This window comes from Lepidochelys kempii, chromosome 6 (genome assembly GCF_965140265.1).
Source record: "Lepidochelys kempii isolate rLepKem1 chromosome 6, rLepKem1.hap2, whole genome shotgun sequence".
NCBI lineage: Eukaryota > Metazoa > Chordata > Testudines > Cheloniidae > Lepidochelys > Lepidochelys kempii.
The window spans coordinates 45,953,767-45,974,323 of NC_133261.1; the positions used below are offsets into that span (position 1 = coordinate 45,953,767).

The 20,557-nt window shown below is 37.3% G+C and overlaps 1 protein-coding gene across 12 annotated transcripts in view; it reads right to left on the reverse strand.

Moving 5' to 3' along the window:
- The window catches only part of ANO3 (anoctamin 3), a 403,981-nt gene that overhangs the window by 94,070 nt on the left and 289,354 nt on the right, over positions 1–20,557 (reverse strand). For 11 of the 12 annotated variants that reach the window (XM_073347809.1, XM_073347803.1, XM_073347805.1 and 8 more), the window contains 3 exons: positions 16,891–17,049; positions 9,457–9,557; positions 1,683–1,727 (listed from right to left, as the gene is read on the reverse strand). In XM_073347809.1, coding sequence (XP_073203910.1) covers positions 1,683–1,727; positions 9,457–9,557; positions 16,891–17,049 — 305 coding nt within the window. The remainder of the gene's footprint in view (positions 1–1,682; positions 1,728–9,456; positions 9,558–16,890; positions 17,050–20,557) is intronic. The other variant, XM_073347804.1, reaches the window with a different exon arrangement.

The following is a 20,557-nucleotide window of genomic DNA, read 5'->3' on the forward strand; positions in this document are numbered from 1 at the left end:
TCATAAATCCACCTAACGTTCAAGTTTTTATTACACCGAGAAATCCCCAGAAGAATTCAGTATGGAACTACGTTTGTAAGTTTGTTTTATGGCATAGCCCTGTTACATTTGCCTTAATATTACAAAAATGTAAGTGGTTTGCTTTGAATTGTACATTAAAATAAAGCAAGCACATGCATGACAGGGAAGAGGAGAAAAGCAGTTGTAAATTTATGTTATAAATTATTTTTGTCTAATATTACTATTGAAATATGTGGATTTCTGAACCAAATTTTGCAATTCAGTGATATTTTGTACTTTTTTATTTTTGTTAACTGGTCGTCTTGCACAACCAACAACATATTATCTGAATACTGCACAGTAAATAGTGAACTCTGGCAGGATTTGCACTCTTGGAGGCTCTATAGTAATAATGATTAATTGTCAAGCAAATGTAGATATTTGGCTCAAATATGCTTAGCAGAATTCCATTATTATTTTTTTATAATTTCAATGGATATCAATGTTTATTTTTAAGCATTTTTTTTAATTTTATCAATTTAAATTTTCACAGTAGTGCAAAGTTATGGGTTTTAAGCATCTAAATTTTTTTATCCATTTAATTTTCACAGTTGCAGGAAATTATGGGGAATTAGAAAATGTTTTTAATGATAGTAGATGTTGAGATTCAAAAAGTTAGAGCTTTATAACAGTTACAATACAAATTGTCAACATCACATATAAAAACATACCAAATAAAACCTTAAATCAAATTTCAATAATTTCTTAAGCTGCATTTTTCTTACTTTGTCTCTCTGCAGATTTTGATCATACTCGATGGAAATATTTTTGTTGGTGTGTGTGTGTGTGTATATGGATGAACTAGATGTTTATCGACATTTACTGATACAAATCTAATCCTTCCAAGCTTACTCATAAGCATTAGGACAGACATTTTTGGTATGGAAATTAGTCTAGAAATCCCATAAGCTTGTTCCAATTGTCACTTACATTTTGGAACAGAGCAATAGGTCTCACCAGCTCTTGAGGCGACCGTTTCTACAAGTGAGTGCTTCTCTATGGAAAATTAATATCCCATAATGCTAGAACGGAGCGTATGTTGGAAATATAGTAGAACCTTGCTAACTCACACAATGAGTCAAAGAACCTTTATTATTTATTTATTTATTTATTATTGCTAGCCATCAAATATATGAAACAAAAGCTCATGGATACTGCATCACAAAGTGTACTTTTAAATTTAGGTCTTTACTCACAGGCATAAAGTGAACCTTGTGTGTATTTGCATGCTCACATTCCTAGTTCAACAACTGGAGTTTAGTTTTGATTAGTACAAGACCTAATTTGCTAGTAAAAAGTATATTTTTTAAAGCAACAATGAAATCTTAGTAACCAGAGGCCTCACTACAATGCTGTCTTTGATATTAAATTTCTGCTCATAGGCTGAATGAGACCATTGTTTTGGTATGAGAAGTATTTCACTTGCAAAGTGAGAACTGGCAAAGCTGTACTGTACTGCATCATGTAACAGTTGACTATTTTAGGACATTATCTGTGTTAATACAATTTTGAGTTTCCATTAATCAAATCTCATGGTTTTAGTTCCTTTGGATAAATTTACAACTGCTAATGTTTAGCAGGTGACTATACGCAAGATTAGAAGCTATGCATCACCCACCAACCTGCCCATGGTTTTGCTCCTCCAGTCAGTGTAATAACATTTTTTCCTGAAAGAATAGCAGAAGTCATCTGAGAACAATCAAGTAAGAGACAGTTGACAAGGGCTCCCACATTATAGAAGAACACATACCATGCACATTTACATGCTAAAGAGTGAAAACCATCCTTAAATTGAAATACAGTAATTCGTTAAGAATATTCTGATCCATGTGTCTGCTGGAATTTGAAATGGTACATATCATGACTCATGACAAAATTAATCTAAATTTTGATATGACTGATCTATATAGGCTGGGCATGTCCGACTATTGAATTCACTGAATTCTCAATAAAGATAATACAAGTTTTGTCCAAAAAACTATTAATTTTTTTAATATTACAGGACTCATTTTCAAAATTAGCAGTTGCTTTAGTTCTGCATTAAAGGCTATATATGCTGTCTTAAATCTGTACATGCGACTCTCATCAACATCCATTACCATTTTGCATACAAATCAAGAGTAGTATATGGACCCAAGATTCATGAAGCAGTAACTGGAACAAATTGTTTTTATATTTCAGTTCTCTTCTCTCTTCTTTTCCCTGGGTACAGTAACTTCTGAGGGAAAAAGTCATGTAATTTCCTAAGAAATCTTCACAGAGAACAGTTATTCTTGAAACACAACACACATACAGATTTGAGGCAAAATTTTTTTTTCACTTCCCAGTACTGCTCTACTTGTCTCCTCCCTCTATATCAAGCGACCTTTCAATTTTGCAAGTGACTTAGGCCCTGATCTTGCACTCTCATCTAGGTGAGTGTATGCTTATGTCAGCACAGAGACCCACTGAAGACACAGAGTACTGTCTGCATGGATCAGTTTGCTGGATCATGGCCTTACATGGTATATACTAGTCCCCAAAGGATATAAGTTGCCTAGACCCTTTATGCTACTGTGTATTAAGATAAGAGTAAAGCAATGTTTTTGAGTATCAGTACTTAAAATAAACGGTTAAATTCTTTTCAGCCAATTTTCAAGAAGTATTTTCCCATCTCGCACAGGAATATAATTAAACATAAAAAATATTTCAGTTCTGGATGTTAAACAATGAGATCCTCATCAGATGGTAACTTCACAACTTAGAATACTTCTTAGGCACTTGGCAACCTGATTTGTGATGTTCCTAAACAGAGATGTAAAGGGAGCACAGAAACCACAGAAGTTAACAAGGATTTTTTTGATATTATACTTATGAAACATGACTTCTTTCGTTACCTTTAATTACCCTTAACTGTTCCACTCAGAAGGAGTCCAGCTGAGCTACAGACATAGGTCATTTACTCATTATACTTATTGCAATTTCTGTTTTACAGAATTCAGAGTAGCAGCTGTGTTAGTCTGTATTTGCAAAAAGAAAAGGAGTACTTGTGGCACCTTAGAGACTAACAAATTTATTTGAGCATAAGCTACAGCTCACTTCATCGGATGCATTCAGTGGAAAATACAGTGGGGAGATTTATATACACAGAGAACATGAAACAATGGGTGTTACCATATACACTGTAAAGAGAGTGATCACTTAAGGTGAGCTATTACCAGCAGGAGAGCGGGGGGAGCTTTTTGTAGTGATAATCAAGGTGGGCCATTTCACATACCAATGATATATGCCATCATGTGGCCAGCAATGCCCTTCTGCCATGTACATTGGTCAAACTGGACAGTCTCTACGTAAAAGAATAAATGGACACAAATCAGACATCAAGAATTATAACATTCAAAAACCAGTTGGAGAACACTTCAATCTCTCTGGTCACTCGATTACAGACCTAAAAGTGGCAATTTCTCAACAAAAAACCTTCAAAAACAGACTCCAACGAGAGACTACTGAATTGGAATTAATTTGCAAACTGGATACAATTAACTTAGGCTTGAATAGAGACTGGGAGTGGATGGGTCATTACACAAAGTAAAACTATTTCCCCATGTTTATGCCCCACCCCCCACTGTTCCTCAGACGTTCTTGTCAACTGCTGGAAATGGCCCACCTTGATTATCACTACAAAAAGCTACCCCCGCCCCCCAGCTCTCCTGCTGGTAATAGCTCACCTTAAGTGATCAGGTTTCAGAGTAACAGCCGTGTTAGTCTGTATTCGCAAAAAGAAAAGGAGTACTAGGTTAGTCTCTAAGGTATCACAAGTACTCCTTTTCTTCTTAAGTGATCACTCTCTTTACAGTGTGTATGGTAACACCCATTGTTTCATGTTCTCTGTGTATATAAATCTCCCCACTGTATTTTCCACGGAATGCATATGATGAAGTGAGCTGTAGCTCACGAAAGCTTATGCTCAAATAAATTGGTTAGTCTCTAAGGTGCCACAAGTACTCCCTTTCTTTTTGTTTTACAGAAGATATTTGTTGTGCATGCATAAATATCATCTTTTTACTGGAGTTTCAATGTTATATGGCAAAGCTGCTGCCTCTTATACACATCTTTTAAGCAAGCAACATGTTTCTTTTTAATAGAACATTCAGGCATATCTCATTAAAAACATAAGTATAAATAATTCATGATCCCCAATGTAATCATGTGAAAAATATTGAAATGTATGTAAAAGACAACAATTATTGCAAGGTATTAAAAAAATCTTATTTACAACTATTCATACATCATTTTTCTTTTTACATTACATACCACACTGAGTCTCAAAGATCAATTATCAGAAAAAGAGCTGGGCAAATAACTGATTTTTTGGTTCACTGGTGGTTCCTTGGCAGGGGTGAAGGGGGGGGAGAATCAAAAAAACCTTTCACTTCAGGTGGAACGAAAACTGAAATTTTTCAGAATTATCAGCAAATTGAAAAGTTGGGAAAATTTCATGTTGGGTTGAATGAAAGATTTAGCTTGACCCAGCTCTGTGACTATTGAAGTATTTTATATAAAGTGGAACAGCTTCAAAGAGAGAAATTAGGAAAGACCCACCCAGAATATTCCATTCATTTCAACATTTACAAAATGTTTTCTTTTTTCATTCAGACTGAAATAATTGGCTGAAATCAACAAATTTGCTGGTTCAATCAACCTGAATTTGCTGTAGTAGTAATACATATAGTATGCACTGAAGTACGACCTTTTACCAGTAAAGTTAATTTGCAGTTTTGTATTGACTTCACTGAGAACAGGCTCTGGGTCTTTGGGTAGTCCTTTGGGATGGAATCATATACATGATTTTGGTTCTTTCCAGCTACTTTTATGCTATATCTAGGGCCAAATACTTCTCCCCTTTCATGGGTAACTCTGTTGACTTTAGGGTGACCAGATGTTCTGATTTTATAGGGACAGTCCCGATTTTGGGGGCTTTTTCTTATATAGACACATAATACCCCTCACCCTCTGTCCTGATTTTTTTACACTTGCTATCTGGTCACCCTAGTTGATTTCAATGGGATTACTGAAAAGTGTGTATTTAAGACAGAGTTTAGAGACAGGCCGTGAATTCAGATCAAATATTCTCTTTGGGACTATGCCTACTAGTGGTATCATTAAAGAGCAAGATTGTGACCCACCCTTACATTGCTGAGCAGGAGAGTAAAGGGGTGTAACACATGAGGCTTGGTGCATCATGGGTCAAGCACAGTGGGACAAGCAGCCTCTGTGGGGCCACTACTCCCTCTCCCATGCAGATGGAAGGGAGTGGGTGGCTAGGGTTGGGGAATGGGTAGAGCCTTCATTCTCGGTAAGCCAGGGAGGAGGAGGGGAAGGAATCTGCTGCTAGTACAGAGCACACTTTGGGAGAGAACTGTATTATTCAGGTGTACAATAAGGCTTCCTCTCTCCAACAGATGAGAAGTGCAGTGACCTCAGCAACAGAATATAGAATATATTAAACTGCTTAGAAAATGATTAAGTAAAACCTCAGTACAAGTATGCACTTAAAAAATAGCCTATTTAACATATGTATACTCTGTGTGTGTGTGTGTGTAAGCAGTGGAACTTTGCTTTTTAGAATCTACTTTTCAAATATCTGAAGTGAATGAAATAAAGCAAAGTAATAGCCAAGGAACCAAGAGCCATGAAACAAAAGGAAAGAGAGAGAGGGAGAGAGAGAGAGAGAGTAGTGGACTTACAATTTTATTAAAAAGTTGCTTTGAATGCCTGCCTAGAAAAACTGCTAATTAGACTCCAATAAAATCGTTAGCATATAAATATTTGTAGGAACTGGACCTTATTTCATAAATTTCTCTCTAAAGTAAGGAAATCAGCTAGATCAAATATCTAAATAATTATTGTACTTTAAGTCTTTCTAATGATGACAAGATTGGAGAAAAAACAGTATTAGGAAATGGGAAAAAAATGATTAAAGTGAAATATACAATTAATGGCCCCAATCCAACAAATATGTTTATGCATATGAGTAACTTTATGCATGTTGGCAGTCCCATTCAAGTCCCATTCATAAGTGCAGGATTAGGCCCAAAATGCATGACCTCACTGACTCCCAAAATATTGCCCTTTTATTTTTTTTAAATCAAAGTGAATTTAACTAGCACCCAAACTGCAGGATTAGTCACGTAGTGGTTTATTTTTATGCTGTATTGCATGCTGTATATAACTCCCATTCTAGCTATCAGAGTTCTGTGCACAATTCAAAGGCAGAGTAGAATGCCATCTATGATTCCTACTATAAAGCACTCGTCATCAGTTCCCATGCTCTTCTTTTATTAATTTGTTTTTCATTGAAATAAATAGTTATGAGAAGGCTGGGTTGGTTACAGGACTGTTAATGGGAGCCTTAATTACTGATTCACTGTCACTGATTCACCCTCTTCTGTCACTGATTCACCCTCTTCTGCCTTCGGTTAATGGCTCATTTGCTGACATGGTCAGAGCTGGCAGACAGCTATTCAGTTTTGCTCAAAAAAAAAAAAAAAAAAAAAAAAAGCCCTGCCTTTTTTTTTGATGGTGGCTGTTCAAATATTTCAGAGTGTTAAGCCTAAATTAGCAATATTACAACTTGGAAAACTTGCACTTTTCATCCTAAAAGTGCTCCAAAGACATCAGCCAATTTGATATCAACGTTCCTGTCAGCTAGGAAAAAATATCATCATCTCTTTTTTACAGGGAAATCTTGCTCACAGTTAAGACAATTGACTTCAGTGAGGTCAGAATCTCACCTAATAAAGTCTTGAATAAAAAAAAAATGCATGGACCTGAATTTACATACAAACCTTGGCTTGTACAAGCAAACTGGGTATTTTGCTTCCACAATTTAGTAAAGACTCATGTAGTTTTGCCAATGCAGCAGCAGGAGTCATAAACAGAACGCCAAATTGTAACTCCTCTAATCAGACCACTGGGCTGCATGACTCCCCCATGACAAGACAGACAGGCAGCTGACTAGCTCTAAGAGCCCATATAATTATAAAAGGAGTACTTGTGGCACCTTAGAGACTAACCAATTTATTTGAGCATAAACTTTCGTGAGCTACAGCTCACTTCATCGGATGCATAAAATGGAAAATGCAGTGAGGATGTTTTATATACACAGACCATGAAAAAATGAGTGTTATCACTTCAAAAGGTTTTCTCTCCCCCCACCCCACTTTTGATAAACACCCATTTTTTCATGGTCTGTGTGTATAAAACATCCTCACTGCATTTTCCACTTTATGCATCCGATGAAGTGAGCTGTAGCTCACGAAAGCTTATGCTCAAATAAATTGGTTAGTCTCTAAGGTGCCACAAGTACTCCTTTTCTTTTTACGAATACAGACTAACACGGCTGCTACTCTGAAACATATAACTATATTTTCACCAAGAGCTTTTTACCTATCTTGCTGGAAGTAAATACCAGTTATCTGGCACAAAGCTGAAACAAGTTGTTGATGAAACTTATAGCCAGCATCTCTTACAAATTAAAGAATATCCAGAACAACCCTATCTTTGTGCAAGAACTAGCTGTGGATGCATCAAGACTAGACACAGGAATAAATTCACATCCTTTAAGCCCCGAAGAACGTCTTAAAAAGACAAATATGGAAATCATGTGTAAGGTTTACAGTGGCTGACTGGGAAATTCAGTGATATTCCCCATCAATCACAAGCTAAGACAGCAACAAATAACCGGCGAACTGTCTAAACAAATTCCAATCTACAGTTAGAATCCCAGGGCAGATGTCCCTCTCACATGATAAAACTTGCTCAAGGGGAGGAAAACTGAGAATCTCCTCACAGAGTTTCTCCTTGATTGTCAGTGATGTGGTTGCTCCCCAAAAATAGACTGCTGAACCCACCCCCAAGCCCTGTGGAACTCAGAGGATCATTTGGAGACCAGGGCTATTTGTGTAGAGGTCTCATGCTTCTGCACTAATTCCAAAACAGTTGTGCTACCCCAGCACAGACGGCTCATGTCTCTTGGTAAATAGCCCATTTTGTTTAGTGGTTTAAAATGTCAAGAAAGAAAGAGTTCATTTGGGTCCTGAAATTTAGGGAAAAAATTAATATTTAAAATGTTAACAATGAATCATTCAAGCAAGAGAGAAGCACACACGGCAATATCAAAAAATCTTCCTTAAATCACATGGTAAATGATTATTACTCAAGTTGTTCACTATGGAAAGGAATTTGGGAAATGATTCAGTCAAAGAGTTTAAATTTTATAATGCTTTGGTTTAATGTAGGGATGGGTACTCAAATCTATTTTCAGTTGAAGACAGGCAGGCTGCCTGTGAGTTTCTGGGTGAATTCTAAGCTTAGGACCTATTTACATGAAGGATTATCTCTCTCTCCCCATGCCATACTGTCATAGTTGAAATCAGCAGAGGCACTTGAGTGAGAGCCCCACTGATATAAGTGAGAAGGAGCTGCTGTAAGGGCATCAGTGAGGCATTCTCTCACTTTGGAATTTGATTGCTGCCTTGGCCTGAGGTATCCCAAATCCAGTGAGTTTCAGCACACACTACAAGGCTCATCTTTCCCTGCCACAGGCATTTAAAAATGATGGGAAATTATAAGCATGGGGAATTGTTGCACGGATGGGGGAATTGAATATTACATCTACAGGTTTCCTGGAGATAGGTTATTTTTAATTGTATTTCTGTATTTACTACAAGAATACATTTGTGTTGTAATTTTTAAGTTGAAAGGTGTTTAGAGTTTATGGACAGGCTGCTTTTTAGCATTTGTATAGATCTAAATAAATAAGGAAACTGAAGATCATCAATCTGGAAACTGCAAGTGAAGAGAATTCCAGGAAAACAGGTCTGTGGCTTTCTCCAGAATGTCAGGGTTTTATCTCTGAAAGAATTAATATTAGTTGTCTCTGTAACTTCCCTTGCCTTTGGATACAATTCCAGTCAAGGTCTGGCTGTGATCCATCATTCAGAAGAAGATTCTGTGCTCCTAAGCCTAAAACCACAAACCACAGATCTTTTGAGACCATGAAAAGGATCTCCAGAAAAGGTCTTGCAAAATGTATGTGATTTGCTTTGAGCAGTAGGGTTTTCTGGGGTATGTGAGTTTGTTAAGAAAATAAGCTTTCGATACAGTTATTGTAGGCAAATGTGAAAAATACAGTGGCCTCTATCATTAGTCATGTTTTTACCCCCAAAATTGGCCTTAAAAATTGTTGTTTTTGAAGACATCAGAAGAGAGGAATTTAGTTATAATGAAGTAGGAGGATTGTTTTGTTCAGTCTGAACAATAGGAGGGGACGCAATGTTACCTTAATAAATTATTAGAAACAGTTAAATATAAAGCATAAAAATCGAAGTATTAAAAATAAAATAACCACAATACCTGAAAGGCATCCTGATGTTCATTCTTTCTGCATATTTGCACAGCGTATCCCAGGGACAGTGAATTTTAACAAACATTATGTCGTTGCTCGTAATAGCTGGCTGTAATGGGTGATAAAATAAATATATATTAACAGTTGAGTACAATGTGGCAGTTTGGTTTCTGAAAACATGCCTATGGGCCAGCTTCTGCTCTCAGGGGTGTGCACTTTGTTCCCGGTGAAGTCTATGGCATCATCTAGAGTCCTAAGTAAAGAATAGTACATGATAATATGTGCAATGAGATACGGAGATGAGAACAATCAAAGACATCTTCCAGTCTATTCCACTGACCATACAGGACTGCTATTTTCTAGTGTTTTATATTTATAGTTTTACTATGAATGTCTTTAAAGATAGGGCTTCCACCACTGTCTTTGGAACACTATTCCACAGAACTATATACACTGATTTTTTTTTTTTAAAAATCCATCCTTACACTCTTCTACCATTCTTGGGGTGAAATTCTGATCACAATGAAGTCAATAGGAGCTTTGCCATTGAATTCAATGGAGTCAAGATTACATCCTCGGTGCTACTCTTTACATTTATTATAAATGATAATCAACAAGTAAGCAATATGTTAAAATAGAAATTTCAAAAGCCAAACTTTACATGAAATGCTGTGTGAAATATTCATTACATAATTAAACACAAACACACTATTTTTGAGTCTGCAGAGCCCCCAGAAACATGTAGTGTTTTAGTATGAAAGTTTTCATGTGTAAAGTGTTCTTCAAAGTAGAGCATGCTTTTTTTTACATTATCTTGTTATGCACGGTCATTGAGAGACAACTTCTTTCTTTTTGCGGATACAGACTAACACGGCTGCTACTCTGAAACTTCATTTAAAGTGCATTTCAAATTTCATTTTCAAAATGGCAATATAGTGGTAGCTGAAGGACTGAAGTCACCTTGCTTCTTTTCTGAATCAGATTGGCTGAGCCTACTCCATGAGCTCAGTAGGATCAACAGAAGTCATTGTGATTAATTTTCCTAGAGGAAGTGACTCAGTTTTATTAACTGTTTCTGAGCCAGGCAGAAGAAAGTTAGTGTAACTTATTTTTCCAAAGGACTTAACCCTTAGTTAAGTTAAACCTAGTAACTATTCATAAGGGACTTTAGGACAGGGCTCTATTCCAGATCTCTGGGATCCAACAGCAACCGGAGGTAGTTTTTCGCAGCTTTCTGCCAGAGTGAGTAAATGAAATATTTAAATCCTCCCCCCAAAGACCATTGTGGATTGGCATCACAGAGGCTATGATGGATGCCTCCCACTTGAAGACACCAGTGGGGAGAATGGATCTACTATCTGCCCATGGATGGTGTCAGCAGGCCGTAGGTCCTTCTCCTCAAGATGATAAGCCTAAGTAGGGGAGAAGGGTGTGATAACAAGGATAGAGTCTGTTAAAGGAGTTCAGGAGAGCTGGCAATTTCTCAAAAGCCAATATTAAATACACAACTACAAACTATTCTGATGCAAAGAAAAGATAGGAAGAATAGTAAGAGGCCAGCATGGCTCCATCAAGAGTGCTTTAATGATCGGAAAATCAAAAAGGAATCCTACAAAAAATGGAAACTGACAAATTGCTAAAGAGAAATATGAAATATACAAGCTTGTAGGGACAAAATCAGAAAGAGTAAGGTGAAAATGAGTTATAGCAATGGATATAAAAGGCAATAAGAGGTTGGTCTTTAAATACATTAGGAGCAAGAGAAAGCTGAAGGAAATTGTAGGTCTTCTACTTAGCAGGGAAGGAGAGCTCATAACATCAAGAAGGTGGAGGTGCTTAACACCTATTTTGTTTCAGTCTTCAGTAAAAAAAGGTTAATGGTGACCATACTCAATGCAATTAATATTAACAAGGGGAATGGAATGCAAACCAAAATAGGGAAAGAATAGGTTAAAGAATATTTAGATAAGCTAGATCTATTCAACTTGGCAGGGCCTGATGAAATTTATGCTAAGGTACTTAAATAGAAGTCGCTGAAGCAATCTCAGAACTGTTAGCAATTATCTTCAAGAAATGATGGAAGATGGGTGAGGTCCCACAGGACTGGAGAAGGGCAAATGTAGGACCAATCTTTAAAAAGGGGAACAAAGAGGACTTAGGAATTAGTCAGACTAACTTCAATATCTGAAAATATACTGGAGCAAATCATCAATGTGAAAGGACCTAGAGCATAATAAAGTTATAAGACATAGCCCATATGGATTTGTCAAGAAGCCAATATGGATTTGTCATGCTAACCCAACCGAATTTTCTTCTTTGATAGGGTCAGTGGCCTAGTGGATGGAGGAAGCAGTAAATGTGACATATGTTGATTTTAGTAAAGCTTTTGATACAGACCTACATAATATTATCATAAGCAAATTGAGGAAAAGTAGTCTAGATGAAATTCTACAAGGGAGGTGCAGAAGTGGTTGAAAGACCATACACACAATCAGTGGTTCACTGTCAAACTGGGAGGTCTTATCTAGTGTGGTCCCACAAGGGTCAGTCCTGGGTGTGGTGCTATTAAATATTTTCATTAATGACTTGGATAATGGAGTGGAGAGCTTGATTTATAAAATCTGCAAGATGGGAGGGGTTGCAAGCACTTTGGAGGAGAAGATTAGAAATGACTCACAAATTGGAGAGTTGGTTTGAAATCAACAAGATGAAATTCAATAAAGTACAAAGTACTTCACTTTAGGAAGGGAAAAAAAATCAAATGTACAACTAGAAAATGGAGAATAACTGGCCAGGTGGTGGTACTGCTGAAAATGATCTGGGCATTATAGTGGATCACAAATTGAATGAGAGTCAACAATGTGATGCGGTTGTGAAAAAGGCTCATTAACTCCTGGAGTGCATTAATGTGCGTGCTGTACATAGTACATGGGAGCTAACTGTCCCACTCTAGAGGGCACTGATGAGGCCTCAGCTGGAGCACTGTGACCAATTCTGGGTACCACCCTTTCTCCAATTGTCTACATCCTTGCTAGAGTCCAGAAGAGAACAACAAAAATGATGAAAGGTTTAGAAAACCTGACCTTTGAGGAAAGGTTACAAAACTGGGCATATTTGGTTTGGAGAAAAGCAGACAGAAGTGGGGGCATGATGATAGTGTTCAAATATGTTACGGGTTGTTATAAAGAGGATGGGGATCGGTTGTTCTCCGTGTCCATTGATGGTAGGACAGGAAATAATGGGCTTAATCTGCAGCAAGGGAGACTTAGAGTAGATATTAGGAAGAGCTTTCTAATTATAATGGTTGTTAAGCCCTGGAGTAGTCTTCCAAGGGAGGTTGGAAATCCTGGTCATTGGAAGTTTTTAAGAACAGGTTGGACAAACACCTGTCAAAGATGGCCTAAGTTTACTTGGTCCTGCTTTGGCTCAGAAGCCTGGACTCTATGACTTTGAGGTCTTTTCTATCACTACATTTCTATTATCTTATTATTACTGCTTTCTACATTGCTCCTAACTGGTCAATTTTTCAATTTCAGATTGTTTTTCTCCAGATGTATTCACTTGCAATTTTATAGGTCAAGCATTTTGGCGGAGTTGAGTCTTTTCTACCAAGAAATGTACCTTCCAAGGTCCATTTTAAAACATTTTGGGGGAGATTTTCAAAGGTCCAACAGGCATTTAGATGCCTAACTCTCCTTAAAAGTCAATAGCAGATGGGCACCTCATTCCACAGTCTTTGAATTTTTATTTTATTTTAAAATTAATATTTTATAAACAAAAATGTTTTTTTATAAATGTAACAATAAGTTTGGATTCATACGTGATGTTTAATTTTTCTATTTTAGCCCCCACCTACTGTTTAACTCCAGAAAACTTTCCAGCTGGTTGCTGATTACTTTTTAAATCAATGCAATAATTCTGGAGAGAAACTAATATTGAAGGTTTCAGAGTAGCAGCCGTGTTAGTCTGTTTTTGCAAAAAGAAAAGGAGGACTTGTGGCACCTTAGAGACTAACAAATTTATTTGAGCATAAGCTTTCGTGAGCTACAGCTCACTTGCATCCGATGAAGTGAGCTGTAGCTCACGAAAGCTTATGCTCAAATAAATTTGTTAGTCCCTAAGGTGCCACAAGTCCTCCTTTTCTTTTTACTAATATTAAAGTAATTGGCAACGTAGCAGGTGGGAAATCATTTACAGTATACATTTTTATTATTGTTTTTTCTGTTAGCAATCTCCTTTGTTTTAATACCTGTCTTTCATCTTCCTTCTCCTCTCAGACCTCTTTACAAAGTTTTAACTGTGAGAGCAGGAACTGAAAATGGTCTATCACTGCAGAAGTACTCAGAAACAATATGCTGATGATTGGATTTTGAAAGCCTGTTGTTAATACACTCAAAGGACAAAATTAAGCCCCTGTGAAAGCAGGTACAACTCTTTATGAAATTAACAGGAGTTGTACCCATTTATGCCGGTGATTAATTTAACAATGAGACTTTACATAAGGAATGTAAATGTATGTAAATAAACTAATTCACCACATTCACTCTGCTGGACATTTCCTCAGAACTAATTAAAACAGTAAGGGAAAGATGATCATTTTGTGTTAATCTGCATAAATCCACTGAAGTCACCATCTCATTATGCATTAAATCTGGTGTAAAACCTACTGTAGATTTTTGGTAGTGGTTTCTGCCTTGGTTATTTCAGAGTACTGGTCATGAATGGGCATCGGGGGTGGGGGTCTGTCAATCAGGACATGACAATGATTTGTTATGGTGTATGGATGGATGGGGGATCATTTTTACTACTACCTATTTCATTTTGTTTTCAAGTGAAAGGATTATAAAATCTTATGCTGATTTTAATTTTTTTAACTATACATTTAAGCCCTGATCTTGCACCACTGGAGACAATGGGAGTGAGAGGAAGACCTGAGAATATCTCATGTCTGTGTATATCATGCAAGCAGCAAGAAGGACATTAGAAAGTAATTCCATCAAACCTCCTTCATAGTTAACATGCTTTCTGTCTTTATCCCTCCTCACTTCTTTCCCCTTGTTTTAAACAGGCTTCTCAGTACTAGTACTCCAAGTAAAATTCATCCCAAGACAATCAGGTTGCAGAAGGCTCCTAACACAATGGAAAAATAGAACATCCTCTGTTTGGGAGGAAGATGGCTGTGAAGTTGGCATATAGGGGACTCTCACCCCTCCAGTGCCAGCTCTACAACACTCAGCACAAACAGGGGATCTGGAGAGCCCACGGAGCCCAGTGAATCTGACAAAAAGAGATCACTGCAGGGAGCCGGAACAGTTGATATAAAGGGATTAGTTACAAAGATGCCCCACTCTTTGGCTGTTACTTGGTGATGAATTCCTATCCTGTCTTAGCGTGTTGTGGAAAGGATTGACTTTCATGCACTATGCTGATCGACTGCTTCCAATTTATAAATATTGGTAGAAGTCACTTATCAGTGGACATGATCCTGCAGTTCTTACTCACTGAAAACTACCAGGCTGAAGCCAAAGAGCATTTTGCCTGAGGATAGACAGTTGGGTCCATGACTATATTTCTTACACATATCTAAAAGGAAATGCTACTTTTATTCTGTAATTCTTGAAGGAATATTAATCATTTCAATCCTTAACCTTCAAGACAGTCAAGGTAGGTGAGGTAATATCTTTTATTGGACCAGCTTCCGTGGTTGGAGGAGACAAGTTTTTAAGCTTATATAGAGCTCTTCTTCAGGTCTAGTTAAGCTTGAAAGCTTGCTTTTTTCATCAAACAATAAAAGATATTACCTTACCCACCTCATCCCTCTAATACCCTGGGACCAACTCATGTGGCTACAACACCACTGCAAACAACCTGTAAAACACAGATAATAGGGAGGAAATGTTATCTACATAACACTGGAAGGGCACAATAATGTATGCTTTTAACTATACTGTCTTTGTGTGGCAGCTTGCAAGGTGTCATATGAAGGGGACTGAAAAAATAAAGTGAATTTAAGAAGAAATACATTACAATTAAAAAGATTTACAGTTTTGTTTTAAGTCCTTTTTCAGACTTATAATGTTGCTTTGCTTGAATTTTTTCTTTCAAAATGACAGTTTTGCATCTGAACTTGTGAAATTTAAACACGTTTTATTAATTTGAATATCAGATAATTCTCTTAAGTTCTAATTTAGAAAGTTTTGATTTTTTGGTTTATTGCTTGTGAATAGGCTTTTGGGGATAATGGTTCTCAAACTGTTTTCAAAATATCAGATTTTTTTTTCTGTTTTGCTAGATTGGATCAAAATAGTAACAACAATATTAAATGCAATAATTTCAAAATTAGCTAATTTAATTGTCAAATTAGCTGTGATGGTGTGCAGGTATGTGCAAGAATGACTTGAAAGAGTCTAACAACTTTGTTTAAACAAGACCCTGTTCTGGTCTCCATTTAACTGGTGTAAATCAGTGGTAATTCCAATGAATATAATGGAAGTTCACAAGTGAGAGGAGAATAAAGTGCAGAGCCTGCTTCAGAATTGAGTCTGTACATAAATATTCCTGCTCTATAATCTGTAATTCAAAAAACAGACAGAGCACATTTTCCTTGAAGGATTTCTGACTTTAAATCCCTTATCTTAGATATTTTGAGCTATTACTGCTATCAAAGTAGTTGTACTGGGGGTTGTATTTGGGGAAACATTATAGCAGTGGGTATACATCCTATTTTATCTTACTGCTATCCTTGACCCAACACCATCACCAATTCAGCATACTGTTAAAATGGTTCTGGGGGAATCAGATGGGACTTATCAACCTCATCATTTTGGGAAGATCTCATAGAGTAGAGGAGATCTCGTAGAGTAGTGTATGGGAAATGGTTTTCCTCCTCCCGTAAAAAATTTCAAACATTTACCCTTTCAAAGTTTCTCATGAAAAACCAAAGATAGACACTCCATCACCCTAGAAGAGCCAATACCTGGTGGTGAAGGCACTTAGCTGGATGTTGAGATCCACGTTCAAGTCCCTGGTCTGAATCAGTAAAAGAAGACTGGGAATGGACTCTTTTTCAAGCCTATCAATGCTGTTTTGTATTGACTAGTGGGTGGACTTCAGTTTTTATTTCACAGTGCTCCCATCTGTGCCAACTGGGAGAGCGAGAAAGAAAACTCTAAGTAGATAGGGCCCAACTGACCACTGTACTACTCCATACATCAGTTCAACTCCACTGATTTAAATGGAATAATGCCAACATAAATAAGATCAACATAGTGGTGAATCAGACGTTTTCTGATTTAGATGGTAACATAGAGCACTAAAATCCTGGTCAGCACTTATAATTTTGAAAGTCTGTTTGTAATAAATTAGGAATATTCTTAATATTTAATAGTTTATCACAGTAATGTATAGGTAATCTCAGAATAAATATATACTAGAAGACATACCTCTCTTTCTAACATTAAGCCCTCTGCCCTCAGGTTCTTTTCAAAAGTGTTTCTTTTTTCTATTTGTAGACTTGACTTTTTATAGACCAAGATGTAATCAATGCGCTTTTTACCGTCTTTGAAGAAGAGGCCTGATGATGCTATGGCATTCATCTCATTCTGAAAAACAAATGAAATTGGTTACAAACAGGATTATATGTTAGCAAAAATGTAAAACTTAAACTAACACTGCACAGGGCAAGGCATGTGCTCATAGAAATGCATGTGAAGGGGTAATTGCAGGCATGGACAAACCTGACAATTGTTCTCCAGAATCTCAGGTTTAATTAAAACACACATTTTAGCTATTAAATTTGCAAAGAAAACCTTCAAGCATGCAATGAGTAACAGATGCCTACATCTACCTGAGTTTTCAGAAAACCTGAAATAGCAGCTTTGAATTATGAAGTCTCCCCCCCCCCCATTCATTTCAACAGATACTACTTCAGATGCTACTTTAAATATCAACACAACTATTTCACTGCTTATCTCATCATTTAAGAAAGGAGAGGATGTGCCAACTATGAAGTTCTTCGCAAGCATTCCCCAAAGTGTGGGAAGCAAATGGGATAGAAACATGCATAAATCAAGATATAACACCACATAGCAGGTGGAAGAAAAGATGGGTTTCATTCTTCAGAATAAGGACTCAATTTTCAAATGTTTGGGAAACACTGACATTGTGCAATAAAGACTGATTGGCAAACACATAATATCAAAGACATGGCAGAAAACTCACTTTTGTCTAAGACTCAAACCCAGTGACTGAATCTTATTCACTCTTTTTCCAACAATAAATATACTTTCTTCTTTCAAAGACCAAGGGGAAAATGACAAAGTATGGTAACAATTGCAAAAAAAAAAATGTCATTTTAGGACCCATGCAAACACTTAGAGATGTGAATAACCATATGCATAAGAGTAGGAACATGGGGAAAATTATGCTAAGTGTTTGCAAGAATGAGTCCAAATTTGTGGAAAATTACAGGGTTATTTTCCCTTTCTTCTGGGGATCATTATGATGGTATGCCTCTGGAAAGTAGAACTAGAATCTGATCTTAGTTACACTGACAGAAGTCTGGAGTAACACTCTAACAAAAGCAGAACGAGGGCTGTAGTCTCCATAGAATTTTGGAACAGAAGATGGTGAGTAAAGTTGTATTTGGGGAACAATTACAGCAGTGGATAATCATATTTTATCTTCCTCAAAAAGGATAAAAAACAACTGCTGTGAAGAGCCACCATTGCTGTACTAGTCTCCATGTGAGGGTTTGGTTCAATTAAGTGTTTTTATTTGTAATTTTTAAGTCTTTCATAACTTCCTCCTCTTATGATTATACCCTGATCCCACTATAAGGAACTTGGCTTTCCAGGCTACCACTGGAAGTCATTTTTTTTTAATATATATTCTATTTCCCTCAGGAAGGATAGCCTTTTCGGGTGTCACACCGGATGCTCCAAAACCTGGAAATCTAACAGCGAAGCCACCCACAAAACCCTCTGGAAAAAAGAAGCGTGGATTTGAATACACACATGGAGTTCACCACCCCTCAAACAAGAGTTTCAGCTCTGCCGCTCTACTGCAAAAGTAAGATATGCTGTACCAGCAACACATGTGGCCAAAACCCCACTCCCGTTTTAATGTGCATTTGGCATACAGGAGATTTTCTTGATAAATTCACAGGATTTAAGTAATTTAGGTTATTCATTGTGGGAATTACAGTACTTAGAGTTGTGTGTGTATTTCTGTCAACTTTCTCTTATGATAAATGGAAATACTAGTTTCATTAGGCTCTGCAGCACTACAAGTATCCTTTCAAAATACCTGGTAAAATCTTCTTATGCCATATACCACTAACTTAAGTAGTTCTGGATCCCTGAAAAGCCATTTACAGAATCCAGTAGGTTACAAAATATCAACAACCATCTCCCAAAAGCTCAAAAGTAGCAGACACACAGAGAGTGAAGGTTTTAGAGAATTACAAGAGGTCAGGTAAAATTTTGAATCTTGCTACTACATTTATTTTGTTTGTTATAATATTTTCCATACATGGCTCTAAATCCTACGGTGGACTTATTGTCTAATATAGTAAAAAGAGTGCTAGGAGACCTGAAATGAACCACATCTCACTCTGCTGGATGTTCACTACTGTGGGTTCTGTTTTAAACTTCCTTATTTCACATACAATAAAACAGCTGCTTTCATAAAAAACTCTCCACTGTGCTACTACTGAACACATCATCCATTATTAACTACTGATCTTTATCAGTACTGATGTAACTTCAAACGCTGAATGCTTTTCTGAACTCATGGATAGCTGTTAAGCGCAAAGGTTTATGCAACTGCAGAACTGATGGTCTATAAAAGGACACCATAGAGAGGGTAAGTTATATGTCCGATCCAACCATTCGATTTAGAGATGAACCAGAACTGAAAACCCCCAAACATTCCTGGTTCAGATAAAATAGAATCTTGATCCTAAATATGTCTGGGTTTTCAAAAACTAAAGCTAGCAAATGAGATGTTTTTGCAAACCAAAAATCAAAACAGTCTGTCTTAGTCCATGTGAAGCAACCTGAGAGCATCCTCTCATTTAGCAATGTTATTTAAATTAGGCATTGCTCTTCAAATCCAGATTTCATGCTGGGAGTCATCCCTTGCCCTGCACAGCTGGTGATGGTGTCATGTTTTCCTTTCATGGTTCAAATTTTTCAAAATCATACAGAAACAGGCTCTGGGAGATGTTCAATATATTAAGATCCTTGGACCATATGGACATTTGAAGTGTAGTTGTGATCAGAAAAAGTCACAGTAAAAACATCATTATCTTTCTCAACATATACATACTGCAAGATTAACTCCTGTATAACAAGGTGTAGCAAAGTTGCTCCCCCAACACACCCTCTCCTGGCCGGATATGGCATCACAGCCCCCTTGCCTCAGTTCTCCCCCACAGTCCTTTGGCCTACACCATATGGCTCTTCAGCCAGACTACTTTACAGAGTTCTGTCCCTTCTGGGGACAGAGAGTCCTTTACCAAAGTCCAACAAAAATATATGCAAAACCAAACATTCCGCCCAGCTTGCCGCCACTTTGTAACAGGCATACCTCTGCTGCGCTAGACTGTCCTTCTGTCTAGCTACAGGCTTCTGTGCCTCAATCAACCCCACAGCTCAGTGGTTCAAGCAAAGGGTTCAAGCAAGCTACATACAACTCCTCAGGTCCCTGTCTCAAGTCAGGCTTCCACCTTATCCCTGGAGAAGACTGTCTGCTTTTCTCTAATTCTCAGCTGTCTTTTATGCTGCTTCCCAGAGAGAGGGGCCTCTTTCCCACCTCTCCCCTGGGTCTCCATTCTCCAGCTGGGCTCACCCAGTTCTTTATGGAAAAAGCTCTATCCCTCAAGCTAGGTTTTATCTCTGGCCCATCCTCCACGTGCAAACAGGCTTCTCAAATCCATATTAATCCTTTCATGGCATGTGTGGGTAAACATCCTATCAGAGAGGGACCATTTCAGATTTAATCATCACTTAAAACTCAGTGGAGCCCTGTTTTAAAGTAAGTTTCTGGCCTTCACGGTTGCAAAGAAAAGTTTGAAAGCATGAACCTTACAGACTCAAAAACTGGAAG